This window comes from Oncorhynchus gorbuscha, linkage group LG01 (assembly GCF_021184085.1).
Source record: "Oncorhynchus gorbuscha isolate QuinsamMale2020 ecotype Even-year linkage group LG01, OgorEven_v1.0, whole genome shotgun sequence".
Lineage (NCBI taxonomy): Eukaryota > Metazoa > Chordata > Actinopteri > Salmoniformes > Salmonidae > Oncorhynchus > Oncorhynchus gorbuscha.
The window spans coordinates 118,187,027-118,207,542 of record NC_060173.1 but is presented as its reverse complement, the minus strand read 5'-3'; the positions used below and the strand labels follow the sequence as shown (position 1 = coordinate 118,207,542).

Genomic DNA, 20,516 nt, shown 5'->3' with positions numbered 1-20,516 from the left:
AGAGTGCCACATTTGAACCCCAATCATGTAACTTCATAGCTTCTGATTGGAAGAAATGCTTCTCGCTCGGATTGTATGGAAACCAGTAGCAATTGTGTGCGATATCAATCTGGACACCACTGAAGTACATGAAATCAATTCCCAACACGACAGGAAAAGCAAGGTTCCTGGTTTGTAGGATAACAGAAGGAATCATATAGGAGCGGTTACACAGGCAGAACTCTACCTCACTCCATCCAAGGGGTCGTCTAGCCTCACCATCAGCCAGATAGAGTGGACCTTCTGTCCACGGCTTCAAGTTGTATTGTGGACCGTTAACCTCCTTCCACAGTTTCTCATTGAGCAGTGTGTAGGATGACCCGGTATCCAAGATGGCTCTTCCTGTCCATGGGCCTATGGACAGGGGTAACACCAGTTGGTGCGGTATTAACTGAAAGGAAGGGGATGTCGATGGGGGGCGTAGGCAGTGACTCTTGGGGTTTCAGCTCTGGTTAAAGCACCCAGAGAAGGATGGTCATTGCTGCAAAGAGAGTTAGGTGTGTTGGCCTGTTGTGATTTGTGGTTTCTGGAAGGGTTTACTTGATACGGTCTTGGACATGTAGCTGAAGAATGTCCCTTTTGGCTACATCTCCAACAAAACATGAGAGGGGTCTTGGCTGGAGACTCTGGCTGTTGTTGAGGGTCTGTCTTGAGCAACTGTTTGGGTGTCTGTTTCTTTCTCTGGTCATATTGCTGTTGGCATTCTCTGTCCTTCTCAAACTGCTGTCCCAAGCGAACCAGTCCATCGACAGTGGTGACTCGTTCTCGGAGTTGACTGGCTAGTAGTGGGTTGATGTTCTTCAAGATCAATTTAATGACCTCTTCCTCCTCAATGCCAGGTTTCCACCTTCTGCACAGGGAGTGGTAACCGTATGCAAAGTCACGGATACTCTCTTTCTCTCCTTGTACTCGATTTCTGACTCTGTCTGCCAATTCATCTGTGTAGTCCTCAGATAGAAATGCAGAGGAAAACTTGGCCTCAAAGTCAGCCCAGGAGGTAGTGGTGAGACGTGCCACATCCCACCAGTCTCGAGCTGTCCCATGCAACACATTCCTCAATGTGGCAAGGAGTTCTTCATCAGCCAGGGGATTGAGGGCAAGAAAGTCACGACATCTTTCTAGATACATTAGCGGATCAAGACTGTCATCTTTTTTCCCAAAGGTGGGAAATTGCAATTTAATGGGCATCGCCCCCACATGACGTCTACTCAAATCACCATGAACAAACGAGCTAGGAGGGATTGAGGAAGTAGAGGGGGAGGGCGTTATCGGACAATGAAAATGAACACCAGGATGCATGGTGGATTGCATCCTGCAAGGGGTGGCTGCAGCATGGCCTGGTCTTGGCTGTTCAGAGGTGCCAGCTTGGCCCTCAGTGGTCTGAACTGAAGTGGACACCAGGGAAACTCTGTGTAAGGAGTTGTGCCTAATGGAGGCCATGTCCACAGACACGTCATCCAACATTTTAACACAATTAGAGAGCTCTGTCTGCAAGTGGTCTACAGTGTTAACCATGGGAGAAAAAACAGAATTAACGTCCTTGAGGACCTCAGTGTGGTGATGTTGCAGGCGCCATTGGAGAGTGGCAGTGAGTTGGTTTCGTTGGTAGTCAAACTGCCTGTCCATGGCACCAGTCATTTCCCGTCTTCCACTCTCACTGAGCTCTGTCAGCGTGTGGGTTAGAGTGCTCAGTGAGTTTCTGAATTCCATGGCACTCTGTTGTTGCTCTTCCCTCAGACATTTGAATTTATGGTGGATAAGAGTTTGGAGATGTTGTTGAGTCCGACGAATATCAAGGATGTCACCTTGAAGTTGTAAGACTACAACCTCTGGAGATAAACCAGACAATGGAGGAAGGTTGGGTGTCAGAGGGAGGACTAGCTCAGTACTTCCACACAGATCCATGTCAATAAGTGAGTAACTGGTTAGACCTCCTGTGGCCTGTGGCTCAGGCCGGGCATTCAGATTCCCAGGGCTCTGGCCCAAAGCAACTCCATTATCTCCATTCACATTATGATTTGTATTGTCAGCTTGATGGTCAGAATGGCCCTGTGTATTCCCATTGACAGGTATGACATGGATGAGCACATTATCTTGGGGTGAATCCATTGTTTTAATTCCACACAAAATATTTGCTTTGGTTAGTTCTCAATGTTGAGCTGTCCCATCTGGGGTGCCATTTTTTATGTAACGGTTTTGACTTGAGGTTATTATTTATAGGGGTGCCAGGTAGGTTGTGCCTACCAGAGAAAACATTAGTTTCTCCTTTTAGTTTGGGTGGGAATGAGTCCCATCTGGTCCGTCAAGTCTACACCAATACAAAGGACGTATGTAAAAGTCAGGATGGAAATAAACTTTTCATAAACCCTTAAAACATTGAAAAGAACTTCAAAAACAATTATATTCTGTTGCGTGGGTTGTATTAGCAACAACAATGATTACACACATATATAATAATATCACAATGAGTTCTGGTTCCTCCAGAAATGTCCTGTACCTCGGGCCTAAAAAGAGTCCTGCCCGGTAAAGGAGTTCAGTGAACTCAAGTGACTTTTGTCACGCGATGTTTGTCCGTTCGTTCCGTGTAGCGTAAACCCAGTATTAAACATACAATCAATATAACAATTACTTTACCACAGAACCTTAAAGCGGATCAACTCTTAATTAAGTCCTCAACTACCACTAACTACACAAATCACAGTATACATCACATCCAAACAAATGAAATACCGTATACAAAAAGGTGGTAGTCAGTCGGTCAGTCAGACAATCCAATCCGCCAATAGATCTCCAGCGGAGAAAGGCCACGAAGAACGGAGAGGTGTAGTCCAGGGACGCAAAGAGTGGATCCGATCCTGGGTAAACTCTCTTAGGCTACAAAACACACGTTTAACGGCAACAAAACAAACGGAATAGAGAAGCTTCGGAACTGAGGGTTGAACACATCCTCAGTCACGTCTCCATCACAACCCCACTTTTGCGCAGCTGATACTGGCTATTTAATTGGGAATTAAAGGGAAAGCGCCCAATTGGAAGGAGCTGCACTGAGACGGTTCAGAAAAATTCAGGGCCGTCACAAATCCTAAAAGCGTCTGCTAAATGGCATATATTATTATTATTATATATTACTGTGTTCACCTGTATATACTACAGGGAGTTACTGTGTTCACAGGGAGTTACATATACTACAGGGAGTTACTGGAGTTATACTACAGTCAGTTACTGTGTTCACCTGTATATACTACAGTCAGGGAGTTACTGTGTTCACCTGTTATACTACTTACTGTGTTCACCTATATACTACAGTCAGGGAGTTACTGTGTTCACCTGTATATACTACCGTCAGGGAGTTACTGTGTTCACCTGTATATACTACAGGTTATACTACAGTCAGGGAGTTACTGTGTTCACCTGTATATACTACAGTCAGGGAGTTACTGTGTTCACCTGTATATACTACAGTCAGGGAGTTACTGTGTTCACCTGTATATACTGTGTTACTGTGTTCACCTGTATATACAGTCAGGAGTTACTGTGTTCACTACAGTCAGGAGTTACTGTGTTCACCTGTATATACTACAGTCACCTGGAGGGAGTTACTGTGTTCACCTGTATACACTACAGGGAGTGTGTGTTTCACCTGTATACTACAGTCAGGGAGTTACTGTGTTCACCTGTATATACTACAGTCAGGGAGTTAGTTTCACCTGTACTGTCAGTTCTGTGTTCACCTGTTGATACTACAGTAAGGGAGTTACTGTGTTCACCTGTATATACTACAGACAGGGAGTTACTGTGTTCACCTGTATATACTACAGTCAGGGAGTTACTGTGTTCACCTGTATATACTACAGACAGGGAGTTACTGTGTTCACCTGTATATACTACAGTTACTGTGTTCACCTGTATATACTACAGGGAGTTACTGTGTTCACCTGTATATACTACAGGGAGTTACTGTGTTCACCTGTATATACTACAGGAGTTACTGTGTTCACCTGTATATACTACAGGGAGTTACTGTGTTCACCTGTATATACTACAGGGAGTTACTGTGTTCACCTGTATATACTACAGGGAGTTACTGTGTTCACCTGTTACTACAGTCAGGGAGTTACTGTGTTCACCTGTGTTCACCTGTATATACTACAGTCAGGGAGTTACTGTGTTCACCTGTATATACTACAGTCAGGGAGTTACTGTGTTCACCTGTATATACTACAGGGAGTTACTGTGTTCACCTGTATATACTACAGTCAGGGAGTTACTGTGTTCACCTGTATATACTACAGTCAGGGAGTTACTGTGTTCACCTGTATAGACTACAGTCAGGGAGTTACTGTGTTCACCTGTATAGACTACAGTCAGGGAGTTACTGTGTTCACCTGTATATACTACAGTCAGGGAGTTACTGTGTTCACCTGTATACACTACAGTCAGGGAGTTACTGTGTTCACCTGTATATACTACAGTCAGGGAGTTACTGTGTTCACCTGTATATACTACAGTCAGGGAGTTACTGTGTTCACCTGTTGATACTAGAGTAAGGGAGTTACTGTGTTCACCTGTATATACTACAGACAGGGAGTTACTGTGTTCACCTGTATATACTACAGTCAGGGAGTTACTGTGTTCACCTGTTGATACTACAGTAAGGGAGTTACTGTGTTCAGGTCAGGTGAATGATTGTAGTTCTCTGCAGGTATGTTACAGGTGTATGATTGTAGTTCTCTCCAGGTATGCTACAGGTCAGGTGTATGATTGTAGTTCTCTCCAGTTATGCTACAGGTGTATGATTGTAGTTCTCTCCAGGTATGATTGTAGTTCTCTCCAGGTATGTTACAGGTGTATGATTGTAGTTCTCTCCAGTTATGCTACAGGTGTATGATTGTAGTTCTCTCCAGGTATGCTACAGGTGTATGATGGTACTTCTCTCCAGGTATGTTACAGGTCAGGTGTATGATTGTAGTTCTCTCCAGGTATGATTGCAGTTCTCTACAGGTATGTTACAGGTGTATGATTGTAGTTCTCTCCAGGTATGTGGTCCTTCTGTAGCTCAGTTGGTAGAGCATGGCGCTTGTAACGCCAGGGTAGTGGGTTCGATCCCCGGGACCACCCATACGTAGAATGTATGCACACATGACTGTAAGTCGCTTTGGATAAAAGCGTCTGCTAAATGGCATATATTATGTTACAGGTGTATGATTGTAGTTCTCCTCAGGTATGTTACAGGTGTATGATTGTAGTTCTCTCCAGGTATGTTACAGGTGTATGATTGTAGTTCTCTCCAGGTATGTTACAGGTGTATGATTGTAGTTCTCTCCAGGTATGTTGCAGGTGTATGATTGTAGTTCTCCTCGGGTATGTTACAGGTGTATGATTGTAGTTCTCTCCAGGTATGTTACAGGTGTATGATTGTAGTTCTCCTCAGGTATGCTACAGGTGTATGATTGTAGTTCTCTCCAGGTTTGTTACAGGTGTATGATTGTAGTTCTCTCCAGGTATGTTACAGGTGTATGATTGTAGTTCTCTCCAGGTATGTTGCAGGTGTATGATTGTAGTTCTCTCCAGGTATGTTACAGGTGTATGATTGTAGTTCTCTCCAGTTATGCTACAGGTGTATGATTGTAGTTCTCTCCAGGTATGCTACAGGTCAGGTGTATGATTGTAGTTCTCTCCAGGTATGATTGCAGTTCTCTACAGGTCTGTTACAGGTGTATGATTGTAGTTCTCCTCAGGTATGTTACAGGTGTATGATTGTAGTTCTCCTCAGGTATGTTACAGGTGTATGATTGTAGTTCTCCTCAGGTATGTTACAGGTGTATGATTGTAGTTCTCTTCAGGTATGTTACAGGTGAATGATTGGAGTTCTCTCCAGGTATGATTGTAGTTCTCTCCAGGTATGTTACAGGTGAATGATTGTAGTTCTCCTCAGGTATGTTACAGGTGTATGATTGTAGTTCTCTTCAGGTATGTTACAGGTGAATGATTGGAGTTCTCTCCAGGTATGATTGTAGTTCTCTCCAGGTATGCTACAGACAGGTGTATGATTGTATTTCTCTCCAGGTATGATTGTAGTTCTCTACAGGTATGCTACAGACAGGTGTATGATTGTAGTTCTCTCCAGGTATGATTGTAGTTCTCTCCTGGTATGTTACAGGTGTATGATTGTAGTTCTCCTCAGGTATGTTACAGGTGAATGATTGTAGTTCTCCTCAGGTATGTTACAGGTGTATGATTGTAGTTCTCCTCAGGTATGTTACAGGTGAATGATTGGAGTTCTCTCCAGGTATGATTGTAGTTCTCTCCAGGTATGCTACAGGTCAGGTGTATGATTGTAGTTCTCTCCAGGTATGCTACAGGTCAGGTGTATGATTGTAGTTCTCTCCAGGTATGCTACAGGTCAGGTGTATGATTGTAGTTCTCTACAGGTATGCTACAGACAGGTGTATGATTGTAGTTCTCTCCAGGTATGTAACAGGTGTATGATTGTAGTTCTCCTTAGGTATGTTACAGGTGTATGATTGTAGTTCTCCTCAGGTATGTTACAGGTGAATGATTGTAGTTCTCCTCAGGTATGTTACAGGTGAATGATTGGAGTTCTCTCCAGGTATGCTACAGGTGTATGATTGTAGTTCTCTCCAGGTATGCTACAGGTGTATGATTGTAGTTCTCTCCAGGTATGCTACAGGTGTATGATTGTAGTTCTCTCCAGGTATGTTACAGGTGTATGATTGTAGTTCTCCTCAGGTATGTTACAGGTGTATGATTGTAGTTCTCTCCAGGAATGTTACAGGTGAATGATTGTAGTTCTCTCCAGGTATGTTACAGGTGAATGATTGTAGTTCTCTCCAGGTATGTTACAGGTGAATGATTGTAGTTCTCTCCAGGTTATGTTACAGGTGAATGATTGTAGTTCTCTCCAGGTTTGTTACAGGTGAAAGATTGTAGTTCTCTCCAGGTATGTTACAGGTGAATGATTGTAGTTCTCTCCAGGTATGTTACAGGTGAATGATTGTAGTTCTCTCCAGGTATGTTACAGGTGAATGATTGTAGTTCTCTCCAGGTATGTTACAGGTGAATGATTGTAGTTCTCTCCAGGTATGATTGTAGTTCTCTCCAGGTATGCTACAGGTGTATGATTGTAGTTCTCTCCAGGTATGCTACAGGTCAGGTGTATGAGGGATCCTTCCATGAGAACATCCGTCAGGGCCATGGGATGCTGAGCTCTGGGAAGCTGATTGGCTCTTCTTCCAGTGTGTTCGTTGGCCAGTGGCTTCAAGACAAGAAGATGGGATATGGAGTGTGTGATAACATCACTAGGTATAGTACAGCGCTTAGCCTGGTCTCAGATCTGTGTGTTCTTAGCCTGGTCTCAGATCTGTGGTTGAATAGCCTGGTCTCAGATCTGTGGTTTCTTAGCCTGGTCTCAGATCAGTTGATGAAAACGTACATCTGTGGTTTCTTAGCCTGGTCTCAGATCAGTTGATGAAAACGTACATCTGTGGTTTCTTAGCCTGGTCTCAGATCAGTTGATTAAAACGTACATCTGTGGTTTCTTATCCTGGTCTCAGTTCTGTGGTTGAATAGCCTGGTCTCGGATCTGTGGGTGAATAGCCTGGTCTCTGATCTGTGGGTGAATAGCCTGGTCTCGGATCTGTGGGTGAATAGCCTGGTCTCTGATCTGTGGGTGAATAGCCTGGTCTTAGATCTGTGGGTGAATAGCCTGGTCTCAGATCTGTGGGTGAATAGCCTGGTCTCAGGTCTGTGGTTTGAATAGCCTGGTCTTAGATCTGTGGGTGAATAGCCTGGTCTCAGATCTGTGGGTGAATAGCCTGGTCTCAGATCTGTGGGTGAATAGCCTGGTCTCAGGTCTGTGGTTTGAATAGCCTGGTCTCAGATCTGCTGCTCTGCTTTGCTCCAGTCTATGTGTCTTGTTTCAGAGGAGAGAAGTACATGGGCCTGTGGACTGATGACCAGCGACAGGGCAGTGGTGTGGTAGTCACTCAGTTTGGTCTTTACTATGAAGGGACCTTCAGCAACAACAAGATGGTGGTGAGTCGTTATATCTTTTAGGCTGTTGATCAGCTTTAATAGATTGCAAATAGATTGTGATTTCTATCAATGTAATTTATCTGCATTATTTCCAATCCCTCATATATATTTTGGGGGGGGGTAAATATATACAAATATACTGTAAATATATTTTCCTTTATTATTGTCCCCTAACCCTACCATCCCTCTTCTAATTTGAGTAAACTAATAAACAACAACACTTCTACTTCCTGTTTATACATGCATTTTACTGTCACAACCTAGTTTATATGTTTGTTTTTAATCCCATTCTTCAGCGACCCTCAACCCTACCTATCTGACTTGATCTCAATGTTGAATGTAATATTTTCTCTGTTAGGGTACTGGTCTGCTCGTATCTGATGATGACACAGCCTTTGAGGGAGAGTTCTCAGAAGACTGGACCCCTAATGGCAAGGTAAGGTATAGATAGAGAGGGATGCGGGGCAGCAGGGTAGCCTAGTGGTTAGAGAGTTGGGCCAGTAACAGAAAGGTTGGTGGCTCAAATCCCTGAGCTGACAAGGTAAAAAAATCTGTCGTTCTGCCCCCTGAACAAGGCAGTTAACCCACTGTTCCTAGACCAGTTAACCCACTGTTCCTAGACCAGTTAACCCACTGTTCCTAGACCAGTTAACCCACTGTTCCTAGACCAGTTAACCCACTGTTCCTAGACCAGTTAACCCACTGTTCCTAGACCAGTTAACCCACTGTTCCTAGACCAGTTAACCCACTGTTCCTAGACCAGTTAACCCACTGTTCCTAGGCCAGTTAACCCACTGTTCCTAGGCCAGTTAACCAGTTAACCCACTGTTCCTAGACCAGTTAACCCACTGTTCCTAGACCAGTTAACCCACTGTTCCTAGACCAGTTAACCCACTGTTCCAAGACCAGTTAACCCACTGTTCCAAGACCAGTTAACCCACTGTTCCTAGACCAGTTAACCCACTGTTCCTAGACCAGTTAACCCACTGTTCCTAGGCCAGTTAACCAGTTAACCCACTGTTCCTAGACCAGTTAACCCACTGTTCCTAGACCAGTTAACCCACTGTTCCTAGACCAGTTAACCCACTGTTCCTAGACCAGTTAACCCACTGTTCCTAGACCAGTTAACCCACTGTTCCTAGACCAGTTAACCCACTGTTCCTAGGCCAGTTAACCCACTGTTCCTAGACCAGTTAACCCACTGTTCCTAGACCAGTTAACCCACTGTTCCTAGGCCAGTTAACCCACTGTTCCTAGACCAGTTAACCCACTGTTCCTAGACCAGTTAACCCACTGTTCCTAGACCAGTTAACCCACTGTTCCTAGACCAGTTAACCCACTGTTCCTAGACCAGTTAACCCACTGTTCCTAGGCCAGTTAACCCACTGTTCCTAGACCAGTTAACCCACTGTTCCTAGACCAGTTAACCCACTGTTCCTAGACCAGTTAACCCACTGTTCCTAGGTCAGTTAACCCACTGTTCCTAGACCAGTTAACCCACTGTTCCTAGACCAGTTAACCCACTGTTCCTAGACCAGTTATCCCACTGTTCCTAGACCAGTTAACCCACTGTTCCTAGACCAGTTCACCCACTGTTCCTAGACCAGTTCACCCACTGTTCCTAGACCAGTTCACCCACTGTTCCTAGACCAGTTAACCCACTGTTCCACTGTTCCTAGACCAGTTAACCCACTGTTCCTAGACCAGTTAACCCACTGTTCCACTGTTCCTAGACCAGTTAACCCACTGTTCCTAGACCAGTTAACCCACTGTTCCTAGACCAGTTCACCCACTGTTCCTAGACCAGTTCACCCACTGTTCCTAGACCAGTTAACCCACTGTTCCACTGTTCCTAGACCAGTTAACCCACTGTTCCTAGACCAGTTAACCCACTGTTCCTAGACCAGTTAACCCACTGTTCCTAGACCAGTTAACCCACTGTTCCTAGACCAGTTAACCCACTGTTCCTAGACCAGTTCCACTGTTCCTAGACCAGTTAACCCACTGTTCCTAGACCAGTTAACCCACTGTTCCTAGACCAGTTAACCCACTGTTCCTAGACCAGTTAACCCACTGTTCCTAGACCAGTTAACCCACTGTTCCTAGACCAGTTAACCCACTGTTCCTAGACCAGTTAACCCACTGTTCCTAGACCAGTTAACCCACTGTTCCTAGACCAGTTAACCCACTGTTCCTAGACCAGTTAACCCACTGTTCCTAGACCAGTTAACCCACTGTTCCTAGACCAGTTAACCCACTGTTCCTAGACCAGTTAACCCACTGTTCCTAGACCAGTTAACCCACTGTTCCTAGACCAGTTAACCCACTGTTCCTAGACCAGTTAACCCACTGTTCCTAGACCAGTTAACCCACTGTTCCTAGACCAGTTAACCCACTGTTCATAGACCAGTTAACCCACTGTTCCTAGGCCAGTTAACCCACTGTTCCTAGACCAGTAACCCACTGTTCCTAGACCAGTTAACCCACTGTTCCTAGACCAGTTAACCCACTGTTCCACTGTTCCTAGACCAGTTAACCCACTGTTCCTAGACCAGTTAACCCACTGTTCCTAGACCAGTTCACCCACTGTTCCTAGACCAGTTCACCCACTGTTCCTAGACCAGTTAACCCACTGTTCCACTGTTCCTAGACCAGTTAACCCACTGTTCCTAGGCCAGTTAACCCACTGTTCCTAGACCAGTTAACCCACTGTTCCTAGACCAGTTAACCCACTGTTCCTAGACCAGTTAACCCACTGTTCCTAGACCAGTTAACCCACTGTTCCTAGACCAGTTAACCCACTGTTCCTAGACCAGTTAACCCACTGTTCCTAGACCAGTTAACCCACTGTTCCTAGACCAGTTAACCCACTGTTCCGTTAACCCACTGTTCCTAGACCAGTTAACCCACTGTTCCTAGACCAGTTAACCCACTGTTCCTAGACCAGTTAACCCACTGTTCCTAGACCAGTTAACCCACTGTTCCTAGGCCAGTTAACCCACTGTTCCTAGACCAGTTAACCCACTGTTCCTAGGCCAGTTAACCCACTGTTCCTAGACCAGTTAACCCACTGTTCCTAGACCAGTTAACCCACTGTTCCTAGACCAGTTAACCCACTGTTCCTAGACCAGTTAACCCACTGTTCCTAGACCAGTTAACCCACTGTTCCTAGACCAGTTAACCCACTGTTCATAGACCAGTTAACCCACTGTTCCTAGGCCAGTTAACCCACTGTTCCTAGACCAGTAACCCACTGTTCCTAGACCAGTTAACCCACTGTTCCTAGACCAGTTAACCCACTGTTCCTAGACCAGTTAACCCACTGTTCCTAGACCAGTTAACCCACTGTTCCACTGTTCCTAGACCAGTTAACCCACTGTTCCTAGGCCGTCATTGAAAATAAGAATTTGTTCTTTAACTGACAAGCCTCGTTAAATAACTTTTCGAGCAGCTGACCAATTACGTGAGACGTTAGTCGTCAGAATTGACGCCCTCCGTCAGAAGACACTGCATTAAACAGTCATCTTGTGTTGCCGTCTGTCCACAGGGTTACCTGTCCATGTCCAATGGAGACTCCATCGAGGGTCTGTTTAGTGGAGAGTGGACCTCGGGGCTGAAGATCACGGGAACCTACATGAAGCCTAACCTCTATGAACCTGACAAGAAGCAATCAACCAGGGTGCTGTAAGGATCGTCTTCTTTATACTCTAGAAATCTAATATCATTTGGTGTAAAGTGTGAGCTTTCATCTCTTACTGCGCGTCTCTCTCTCTGACTGTCTGTCTGTGTCTCTCTGACTGTCTGTCTGTGGCTCTCTGCCTGTCTGTCTGTGTCTCTCTGACTGTCTGTCTGTGTCTCTCTGACTGTCTGTCTGTGTCTCTCTGACTGTCTGTCTGTGGCTCTCTGCCTGTCTGTGGCTCTCTGCCTGTCTGTCTGTGGCTCTCTGACTGTCTGTCTGTGGCTCTCTGACTGTCTGTCTGTGGCTCTCTGACTGTCTGTCTGTGGCTCTCTGACTGTCTGTCTGTCTGTGGCTCTTTGTCTGTCTGTCTGTCTGTCTGTCTGTCTGTCTGTCTGTCTGTCTGTCTGTCTGTCTGTCTGTCTGTCTGTCTGTCTGTCTGTCTGTCTGTCTGTCTGTCTGTCTGTCTGACTGTCTGCCTGTGTTTTCTCTACAGTGAGGCTGTCTGTGTTTTCTCTACAGTGAGGTTGTCTGTGTTTCTCTACAGTGAGGCTGTCTGTGTTTTCTCTGTCTGTGTTTCTCTACAGTGAGGCTGTCTGTGTTTCTCTAGGCTGTCTGTGTTTCTCTACAGTGAGGCTGTCTTGTGTTTCTCTACAGTGAGGCTGTCTGTGTTTCTCTACATTGAGGCTATCTGTGTTTCTCTACAGTGAGGCTGTCTGTGTTTCTCTACAGTGAGGCTGTCTGTGTTTCTCTACAGTGAGGCTGTCTGTGTTTCTCTACAGTGAGGCTTTCTGTGTTTCTCTACAGTGAGGCTGTCTGTGTTTCTCTACAGTGAGGCTGTCTGTGTTTCTCTACAGTGAGGCTGTCTGTGTTTCTCTACAGTTAGGCTGTCTGTGTTTCTCTACAGTGAGGCTGTCTGTGTTTCTCTACAGTGAGACTGTCTGTGTTTCTCTACAGTGAGGCTGTCTGTGTTTCGCTACAGTGAGGCTGTCTGTGTTTCTCTACAGTGAGGCTGTCTGTGTTTCTCTACAGTGAGGCTGTCTGTGTTTCTCTACAGTGAGGCTGTCTGTGTTTCTATACAGTGAGGCTGTCTGTGTTTTCTCTACAGTGAGGCTGTCTGTGTTTCTCTACAGTGAGGCTGTCTGTGTTTCTCTACAGTGAGGCTGTCTGTGTTTCTCTACAGTGAGGCTGTCTGTGTTTCTCTACAGTGAGACTGTCTGTGTTTCTCTACAGTGAGGCTGTCTGTGTTTCGCTACAGTGAGGCTGTCTGTGTTTCTCTACAGTGAGACTGTCTGTGTTTCTCTACAGTGAGACTGTCTGTGTTTCTCTACAGTGAGGCTGTCTGTGTTTCTACAGTGAGGCTGTCTGTGTTTCTCAGTGAGGCTGTCTGTGTTTCTCTACAGTGAGACTGTCTGTGTTTCTCTACAGTGAGGCTGTCTGTGTTTCTCTACAGTGAGGCTGTCTGTGTTTCTATACAGTGAGGCTGTCTGTGTTTTCTCTACAGTGAGGCTTTCTGTGTTTCTCTACAGTGAGGCTTTCTGTGTTTCTCTACAGTGAGGCTGTCTGTGTTTCTCTACAGTGAGGCTGTCTGTGTTTCTCTACAGTGAGGCTGTCTGTGTTTCTCTACAGTTAGGCTGTCTGTGTTTCTCTACAGTGAGGCTGTCTGTGTTTCTCTACAGTGAGACTGTCTGTGTTTCTCTACAGTGAGGCTGTCTGTGTTTCTGTGTTTCTACAGTGAGGCTGTCTGTGTTTCTCTACAGTGAGACTGTCTGTGTTTCTCTACAGTGAGGCTGTCTGTGTTTCTCTACAGTGAGGCTGTCTGTGTTTCTCTACAGTACAGTGAGACTGTCTGTGTTTCTCTACAGTGAGACTGTCTGTGTTTCTCTACAGTGAGGCTGTCTGTGTTTCGCTACAGTGAGGCTGTCTGTGTTTCTCTACAGTGAGACTGTCTGTGTTTCTCTACAGTGAGGCTGTCTGTGTTTCTCTACAGTGAGGCTGTCTGTGTTTCTCTACAGTGAGGCTGTCTGTGTTTCTATACAGTGAGGCTGTCTGTGTTTTCTCTACAGTGAGGCTGTCTGTGTTTTCTCTACAGTGAGGCTGTCTGTTTCTCTACAGTGAGGCTGTCTGTGTTTCTCTACAGTGAGGCTGTCTGTGTTTCTCTACAGTGAGGCTGTCTGTGTTTCTCTACAGTGAGGCTGTCTGTGTTTCTCTGTCTGTGTTTCTCTACAGTGAGGCTGTCTGTGTTTCTCTACAGTGAGTTGGGCCAGTCTAGCCGTATCCCCAGAGCAGAAGTGGAAGGCAGTGTTCTCAGAGTGTTGGAGCAGGCTGGGCTGTGAGGCCCTGTGTTTCTCTACAGGACAGCTTTCCTGAGGAGAGAGTGATGGCCTGGGAAAACATCGCTGTTACACTCACCACAGGACGCAGAGACAGGTACACACACACACACACACACACACACACACACACACACACACACACCTTGACAATTTTGCTTAACATTTAAACTGCAATTTTATATATACTGAACAAAAATATAAATATTTTCAAAGAGTTTACTGAGTTACAGTTCATTTAAGGAAATCAGCCAATTGAAATAATATTCATTAGGCCCTAATCTATGGATTTCACATGACTGGGCAGGGGCTCAGCCATAGGTGGGTCTGGGAGGGCATGGGCCCACCCACTGGGGAGCCAGGCCCAGCCAATCAGAATGAGTTTTCCCCACAAAAGGGCTTTATTACAGACAGAAATACTCCTCAGGTTCATCAGCTGTCTGGGTGGCTGGTCTCAGACTATCCCGCAGGTGAAGAAGACGGATGTTGAGGTCCTGGGCTGGCGTGGTTACACCTGGTCTGTGGGGCTGGCGTGGTGACACACCTGGTCTGTGGGGCTGGCGTGGTGACACCTGGTCTGTGGGGCTGGCGTGGTTACACCTGGTCTGTGGGGCTGGCATGGTGACACCTGGTCTGTGGGGCTGGCGTGGTTACACCTGGTCTGTGGGGCTGGCATGGTGACACCTGGTCTGTGGGGCTGGCGTGGTGACACCTGGTCTGTGGGGCTGGCGTGGTGACACCTGGTCTGTGGGGCTGGCGTGGTGACACCTGGTCTGTGGGGCTGGCGTGGTTACACCTGGTCTGTGGGGCTGGCCTGGTTACACCTGGTCTGTGGGGCTGGCGTGGTGACACCTGGTCTGTGGGGCTGGCGTGGTGACACCTGGTCTGTGGGGCTGGCGTGGTGACACCTGGTCTGTGGGGCTGGTGGTGACACCTGGTCTGCGGTTGTGAGGCCGGTTGGACGTACTGACAAATTCTCTAAAATGACGTTGCAGACGGCTTATGGTAGAGAAATGAACATTACATTCTCCGCCCAACAGCTCTGGTGGACATTCCTGCAGTCAGCATGCGAATTACACACAACCTCAAAACTTGAGACATCTGTTGTGTTTTGTGATATACACTTTACATGTTGCTTTTTATATTTTTTTGTTCAGTGTACTTTCATAGAATGTTTTAACGGGTACCAATCAGACGAGTCTTTAAGTCCTGTTGGGATCCTAAAGCAAAACAACCAAGGTGTTTGTGAGAGTCTCACCTTTCCACAGAGGGGTCATGACCTGTCTATCCCGGGGTGAGGACCTGTCTGAGGGTGAGGACCTGTCTGAGGGGTCATGTTAGTGTGTAGCCTGAACTGTTGGGACGTGAGAGTCTCACCTTTCCTGTCTAACCCTGGGGTAATGACCTGTCTAACCCTGGGGTAATGACCTGTCTAACCCGGGGTAGGGACATGTCTAACCCGGGTGAGGACCTGTCTAACCCGGGGTGAGGACCTGTCTAACCCCGAGGTAATGACCTGTCTAACCCCGGGGTAATGACCTGTCTAACCCGGGGTAATGACCTGTCTAACCCCGGGGTAATGACCTGTCTAACCCCGGGGTAATGACCTGTCTAACCCCGGGTAATGACCTGTCTAACCCCGGGGTGAGGACCTGTCTAACCCGGGGTGAGGACCTGTCTAACCCTGGGGTAATGACCTGTCTAACCCTGGGGTAATGACCTGTCTAACCCCGGGGTGAGGACCTGTCTAACCCCGGGGTAATGACCTGTCTAACCCCGGGGTAATGACCTGTCTAACCCCGGGGTAATGACCTGTCTAACCCCGGGATGAGGACCTGTCTAACCCCGGGGTGAGGACCTGTCTAACCCCGGGGTGAGGACCTGTCTAACCCCGGGGTGAGGACCTGTCTAACCCCGGGGTGAGGACCTGTCTAACCCCGGGGTAATGACCTTTCTAACCCCGGGGTAATGACCTTTCTAACCCCCGGGTATTGACCTGTCTAACCCCGGGGTGAGGACCTGTCTAACCCCGGGGAGGGGACCTGTCTAACCCCGGGGTAATGACCTGTCTAACCCCGGGCTGAGGACCTGTCTAACCCCGGGGTATTGACCTGTCTAACCCCGGGGTAATGACCTGTCTAACCCCGGGCTGAGGACCTGTCTAACCCCGGGGTATTGACCTGTCTAACCCCGGGGTGAGGACCTGTCTAACCCCGGGGTGAATACCTGTCTAACCCCGGGGTCATGACCCGTCTAACTCCGGGGTGAGGACCCGTCTAACCCCGGGGTATTGACCTGTCTAACCCCGGGGTGAGGACCCGTCTAACCCCGGGGCGAGGACCCGTCTAACCCCGGGGCGAGGACCCGTCTAATAGTTTGTAGGCCAAACTGTCTCCTGGTCTGACAAACACCTCTCTTTCACCTTTCACCTCAGATGGGATGTCTCCTGGTCTGACAAACACCTCTCTAGTACTGTCACCTTTCACCTCAGATGGGATGTCTTCTGGTCTGACAAACATCTCTCTAGTTCGGTCACCTTTCACCTCAGATGGGATGTCTCCTGGTCTGACAAACACCTCTCTTTCACCTTTCACCTCAGGTGGGATGTCTCCTGGTCTGACAAACACCTCTCTAGTTCTGTCACCTTTCACCTCAGATGGGATATCTCCTGGTCTGACAAACACCTCTCTAGTTCTGTCACCATTCACCTCAGATGGGATGTCTCCTGGTCTGACAAACACCTCTCTAGTTCTGTCACCTTTCACCTCAGATGGGATGTCTCCTGGTCTGACAAACACCTCTCTAGTTCTGTCACCTTTCACCTCAGGTGGGATGTCTCCTGGTCTGACAAACACCTCTCTAGTTCTGTCACCATTCACCTCAGATGGGATGTCTCCTGGTCTGACAAACACCTCTCTAGTTCTGTCACCTTTCACCTCAGGTGGGATGTCTCCTGGTCTGACAAACACCTCTCTAACTCGGTCACCTTTCACCTCAAATGTGAAAGTGCGACATCTGCGGATGCGGTGGACTGAGACCATCCAGACCATGCAAAAAAAAATATGTCTCTTGCTTTATGGGGATTTTTGTATTATGTTAATTTACACACCTGGATACACACCTGAACAAACACTCACGGTGCATGGTTTCTATAGTGATGGGTGTATGATGTCTGTCTCCAGTCCAGAGCTGCTGAGCAGGTCTCAGAGTCGAGTCCTGGAGAAGCTGGAGGTGATTCCTCAACATACAGGTCCAGTTACTGCTGGGGGGTATGACGTCATCCGACGATACCTCACCAAGGTGAATAACACACATTTTACACACGTACTGTAGGTCAACAGGGTAGCAGACTGATATGGTCAAAAGCTGTCAAGGGTAGCAGACTGATAGGGTCAACAGCTGTCAAGGGTAGCAGACTGATATGGTCAACAGCTGTCAAGGGTAGCAGACTGATATGGTCAACAAGGGTAGCAGACTGATAGGGTCAACAGCTGTCAAGGGTAGCAGACTGATATGGTCAACAGCTGTCAAGGGTAGCAGACTGATATGGTCAACAAGGGTAGCAGACTGATAGGGTCAACAGCTGTCAAGGGTAGCAGACTGATATGGTCAACAGCTGTCAAGGGTAGCAGACTGATATGGTCAACAAGGGTAGCAGACTGATAGGGTCAACAGCTGTCAAGGGTAGCAGACTGATATGGTCAACAGCTGTCAAGGGTAGCAGACTGATAGGGTCAACAGCTGTCATGGGTAGCAGACTGATATGGTCAACAGCTGTCAAGGGTAGCAGACTGATAGCAGACTGATAGGGTCAGCTGTCAAGGGTAGCAGACTGATAGCAGACTGACAGCAGACTGACAGCAGACTGATAGCAGACTGATAGCAGACTGATAGGGTCAACAGCTGTCAAGGGTAGCAGACTGATATGGTCAACAGCTGTCAAGGGTAGCAGACTGATAGCAGACTGATAGGGTCAGCTGTCAAGGGTAGCAGACTGATATGGTCAACAGCTGTCAAGGGTAGCAGACTGATATGGTCAACAGCTGTCATGGGTAGCAGACTGATGTGGTCAACAGCTGTCAAGGGTAGCAGACTGATAGCAGACTGACAGCAGACTGATAGCAGACTGATAGGGTCAACAGCTGTCAAGGGTAGCAGACTGATAGCAGACTGATAGCAAACTGATAGCAGGCTGACAGCAGACTGATAGCAGACTGATAGCAGACTGATAGGGTCAACAGCTGTCAAGGGTAGCACACTGATATGGTCAACAGCTGTCATGGGTAGCAGACTGATATGGTCAACAGCTGTCAAGGGTAGCAGACTGACAGCAGACTGATAGCAGACTGATAGGGTCAACAGCTGTCAAGGGTAGCAGACTGATATGGTCAACAGCTGTCAAGGGTAGCAGACTGATAGCAGACTGACAGCAGACTGATAGCAGACTGATAGGGTCAACAGCTGTCAAAGGTAGCAGACTGATAGGGTCAACAACTGTCAAGGGTAGCAGACTGATAGGGTCAACAACTGTCAAGGGTAGCAGACTGATAAGGTCAACAACTGTCAAGGGTAGCAGACTGATAAGGTCAACAGCTGTCAAGGGTAGCAGACTGATAAGATCAACAGCTGTCAAGGGTAGCAGACTGATTTGGTCAACAGCTGTCAAGGGTAGCAGACTGATATGGTCAACAGCTGTCAAGGGTAGCAGACTGATTTGGTCAACAGCTGTCAAGGGTAGCAGACTGATATGGTCAACAAGGGTAGCAGACTGATTTGGTCAACAGCTGTCAAGGGTAGCAGACTGATATGGTCAACAGCTGTCAAGGGTAGCAGACTGATATGGTCAACAAGGGTAGCAGACTGATTTGGTCAACAGCTGTCAAGGGTAGCAGACTGATATGGTCAACAGCTGTCAAGGGTAGCAGACTGATATGGTCAACAGCTGTCAAGGGTAGCAGACTGATATGGTCAACAAGGGTAGCAGACTGATTTGGTCAACAGCTGTCAAAGGTAGCAGACTGATATGGTCAACAGCTGTCAAAGGTAGCAGACTGATATGGTCAACAGCTGTCAAGGGTAGCAGACTGATATGGTCAACAGCTGTCAAGGGTAGCAGACTGATATGGTCAACAGCTGTCAAGGGTAGCAGACTGATATGGTCAACAACTGTCAAGGGTAGCAGACTGATAAGGTCAACAGCTGTCAAGGGTAGCAGACTGATAAGATAAACAGCTGTCAAGGGTAGCAGACTGATTTGGTCAACAGCTGTCAAGGGTAGCAGACTGATATGGTCAACAGCTGTCAAGGGTAGCAGACTGATTTGGTCAACAGCTGTCAAGGGTAGCAGACTGATATGGTCAACAAGGGTAGCAGACTGATTTGGTCAACAGCTGTCAAGGGTAGCAGACTGATATGGTCAACAGCTGTCAAGGGTAGCAGACTGATATGGTCAACAAGGGTAGCAGACTGATTTGGTCAACAGCTGTCAAGGGTAGCAGACTGATATGGTCAACAGCTGTCAAGGGTAGCAGACTGATATGGTCAACAGCTGTCAAGGGTAGCACAGACTGATATGGTCAACAAGGGTAGCAGACTGATTTGGTCAACAGCTGTCAAAGGTAGCAGACTGATATGGTCAACAGCTGTCAAAGGTAGCAGACTGATATGGTCAACAGCTGTCAAGGGTAGCAGACTGATATGGTCAACAGCTGTCAAGGGTAGCAGACTGATATGGTCAACAGCTGTCAAGGGTAGCAGACTGATATGGTCAACAGCTGTCAAGGGTAGCAGACTGATATGGTCAACAGCTGTCAAGGGTAGCAGACTGATATGGTCGCTGTCAGACTGATATGGTCAACAGCTGTCAAGGGTAGCAGACTGATAGCAGACTGATATTCCCAGGATACCTAGTTGTGTTCCTACATGATACGCTAACAGATTGATACTGTTGTTGCGTAAGACTCTGTTCTTGCTAGATGATTTGTCTGTAGATGATTATTCTTCTTCCCCTCCATTGCACCTCTCTTCTCCATCATCATCATCCTCCTCCTCCCCTCGCCCTCCCCTATCCTTCTCCAGGCCTGCGAAACCCCCCTCCACCCTTTGGGGGGGTTACTGGAGACCCTAGTGACTGTGTACAGGATTACCTATATAGGGGTAGGATCTAACAGAAGGTTGCTACAACAGGCTGTGGAAGAGATCAGGTCCTACCTCAGACGGATCTTCCAGCTGGTCAGGTACAGTACACTAGATGTAGAGATACTACAGGTACAGGTACAGTACACTAGATGTAGAGATACTACAGGTACAGGACACTAGATGTAGAGATACTACAGGTATAGGACACTAGATGTAGAGATACTACAGGTACAGGACACTAGATGTAGAGATGCTACAGGTACAGGACACTAGAT

General features: G+C 47.1%; 1 protein-coding gene across 1 annotated transcript in view; it reads left to right on the top strand.

The window, feature by feature from the left end:
- LOC123992703 (alsin-like) overlaps positions 1-20,516 on the top strand; it is a 142,550-nt gene that overhangs the window by 85,712 nt on the left and 36,322 nt on the right. Inside the window, exons 22-28 of the mRNA XM_046294176.1 lie at positions 7,198-7,362; positions 7,983-8,094; positions 8,453-8,530; positions 11,642-11,778; positions 14,025-14,105; positions 17,286-17,403; positions 20,182-20,339. Of these exons, the coding sequence (XP_046150132.1) occupies positions 7,198-7,362; positions 7,983-8,094; positions 8,453-8,530; positions 11,642-11,778; positions 14,025-14,105; positions 17,286-17,403; positions 20,182-20,339 (849 nt within the window). The remainder of the gene's footprint in view (positions 1-7,197; positions 7,363-7,982; positions 8,095-8,452; positions 8,531-11,641; positions 11,779-14,024; positions 14,106-17,285; positions 17,404-20,181; positions 20,340-20,516) is intronic.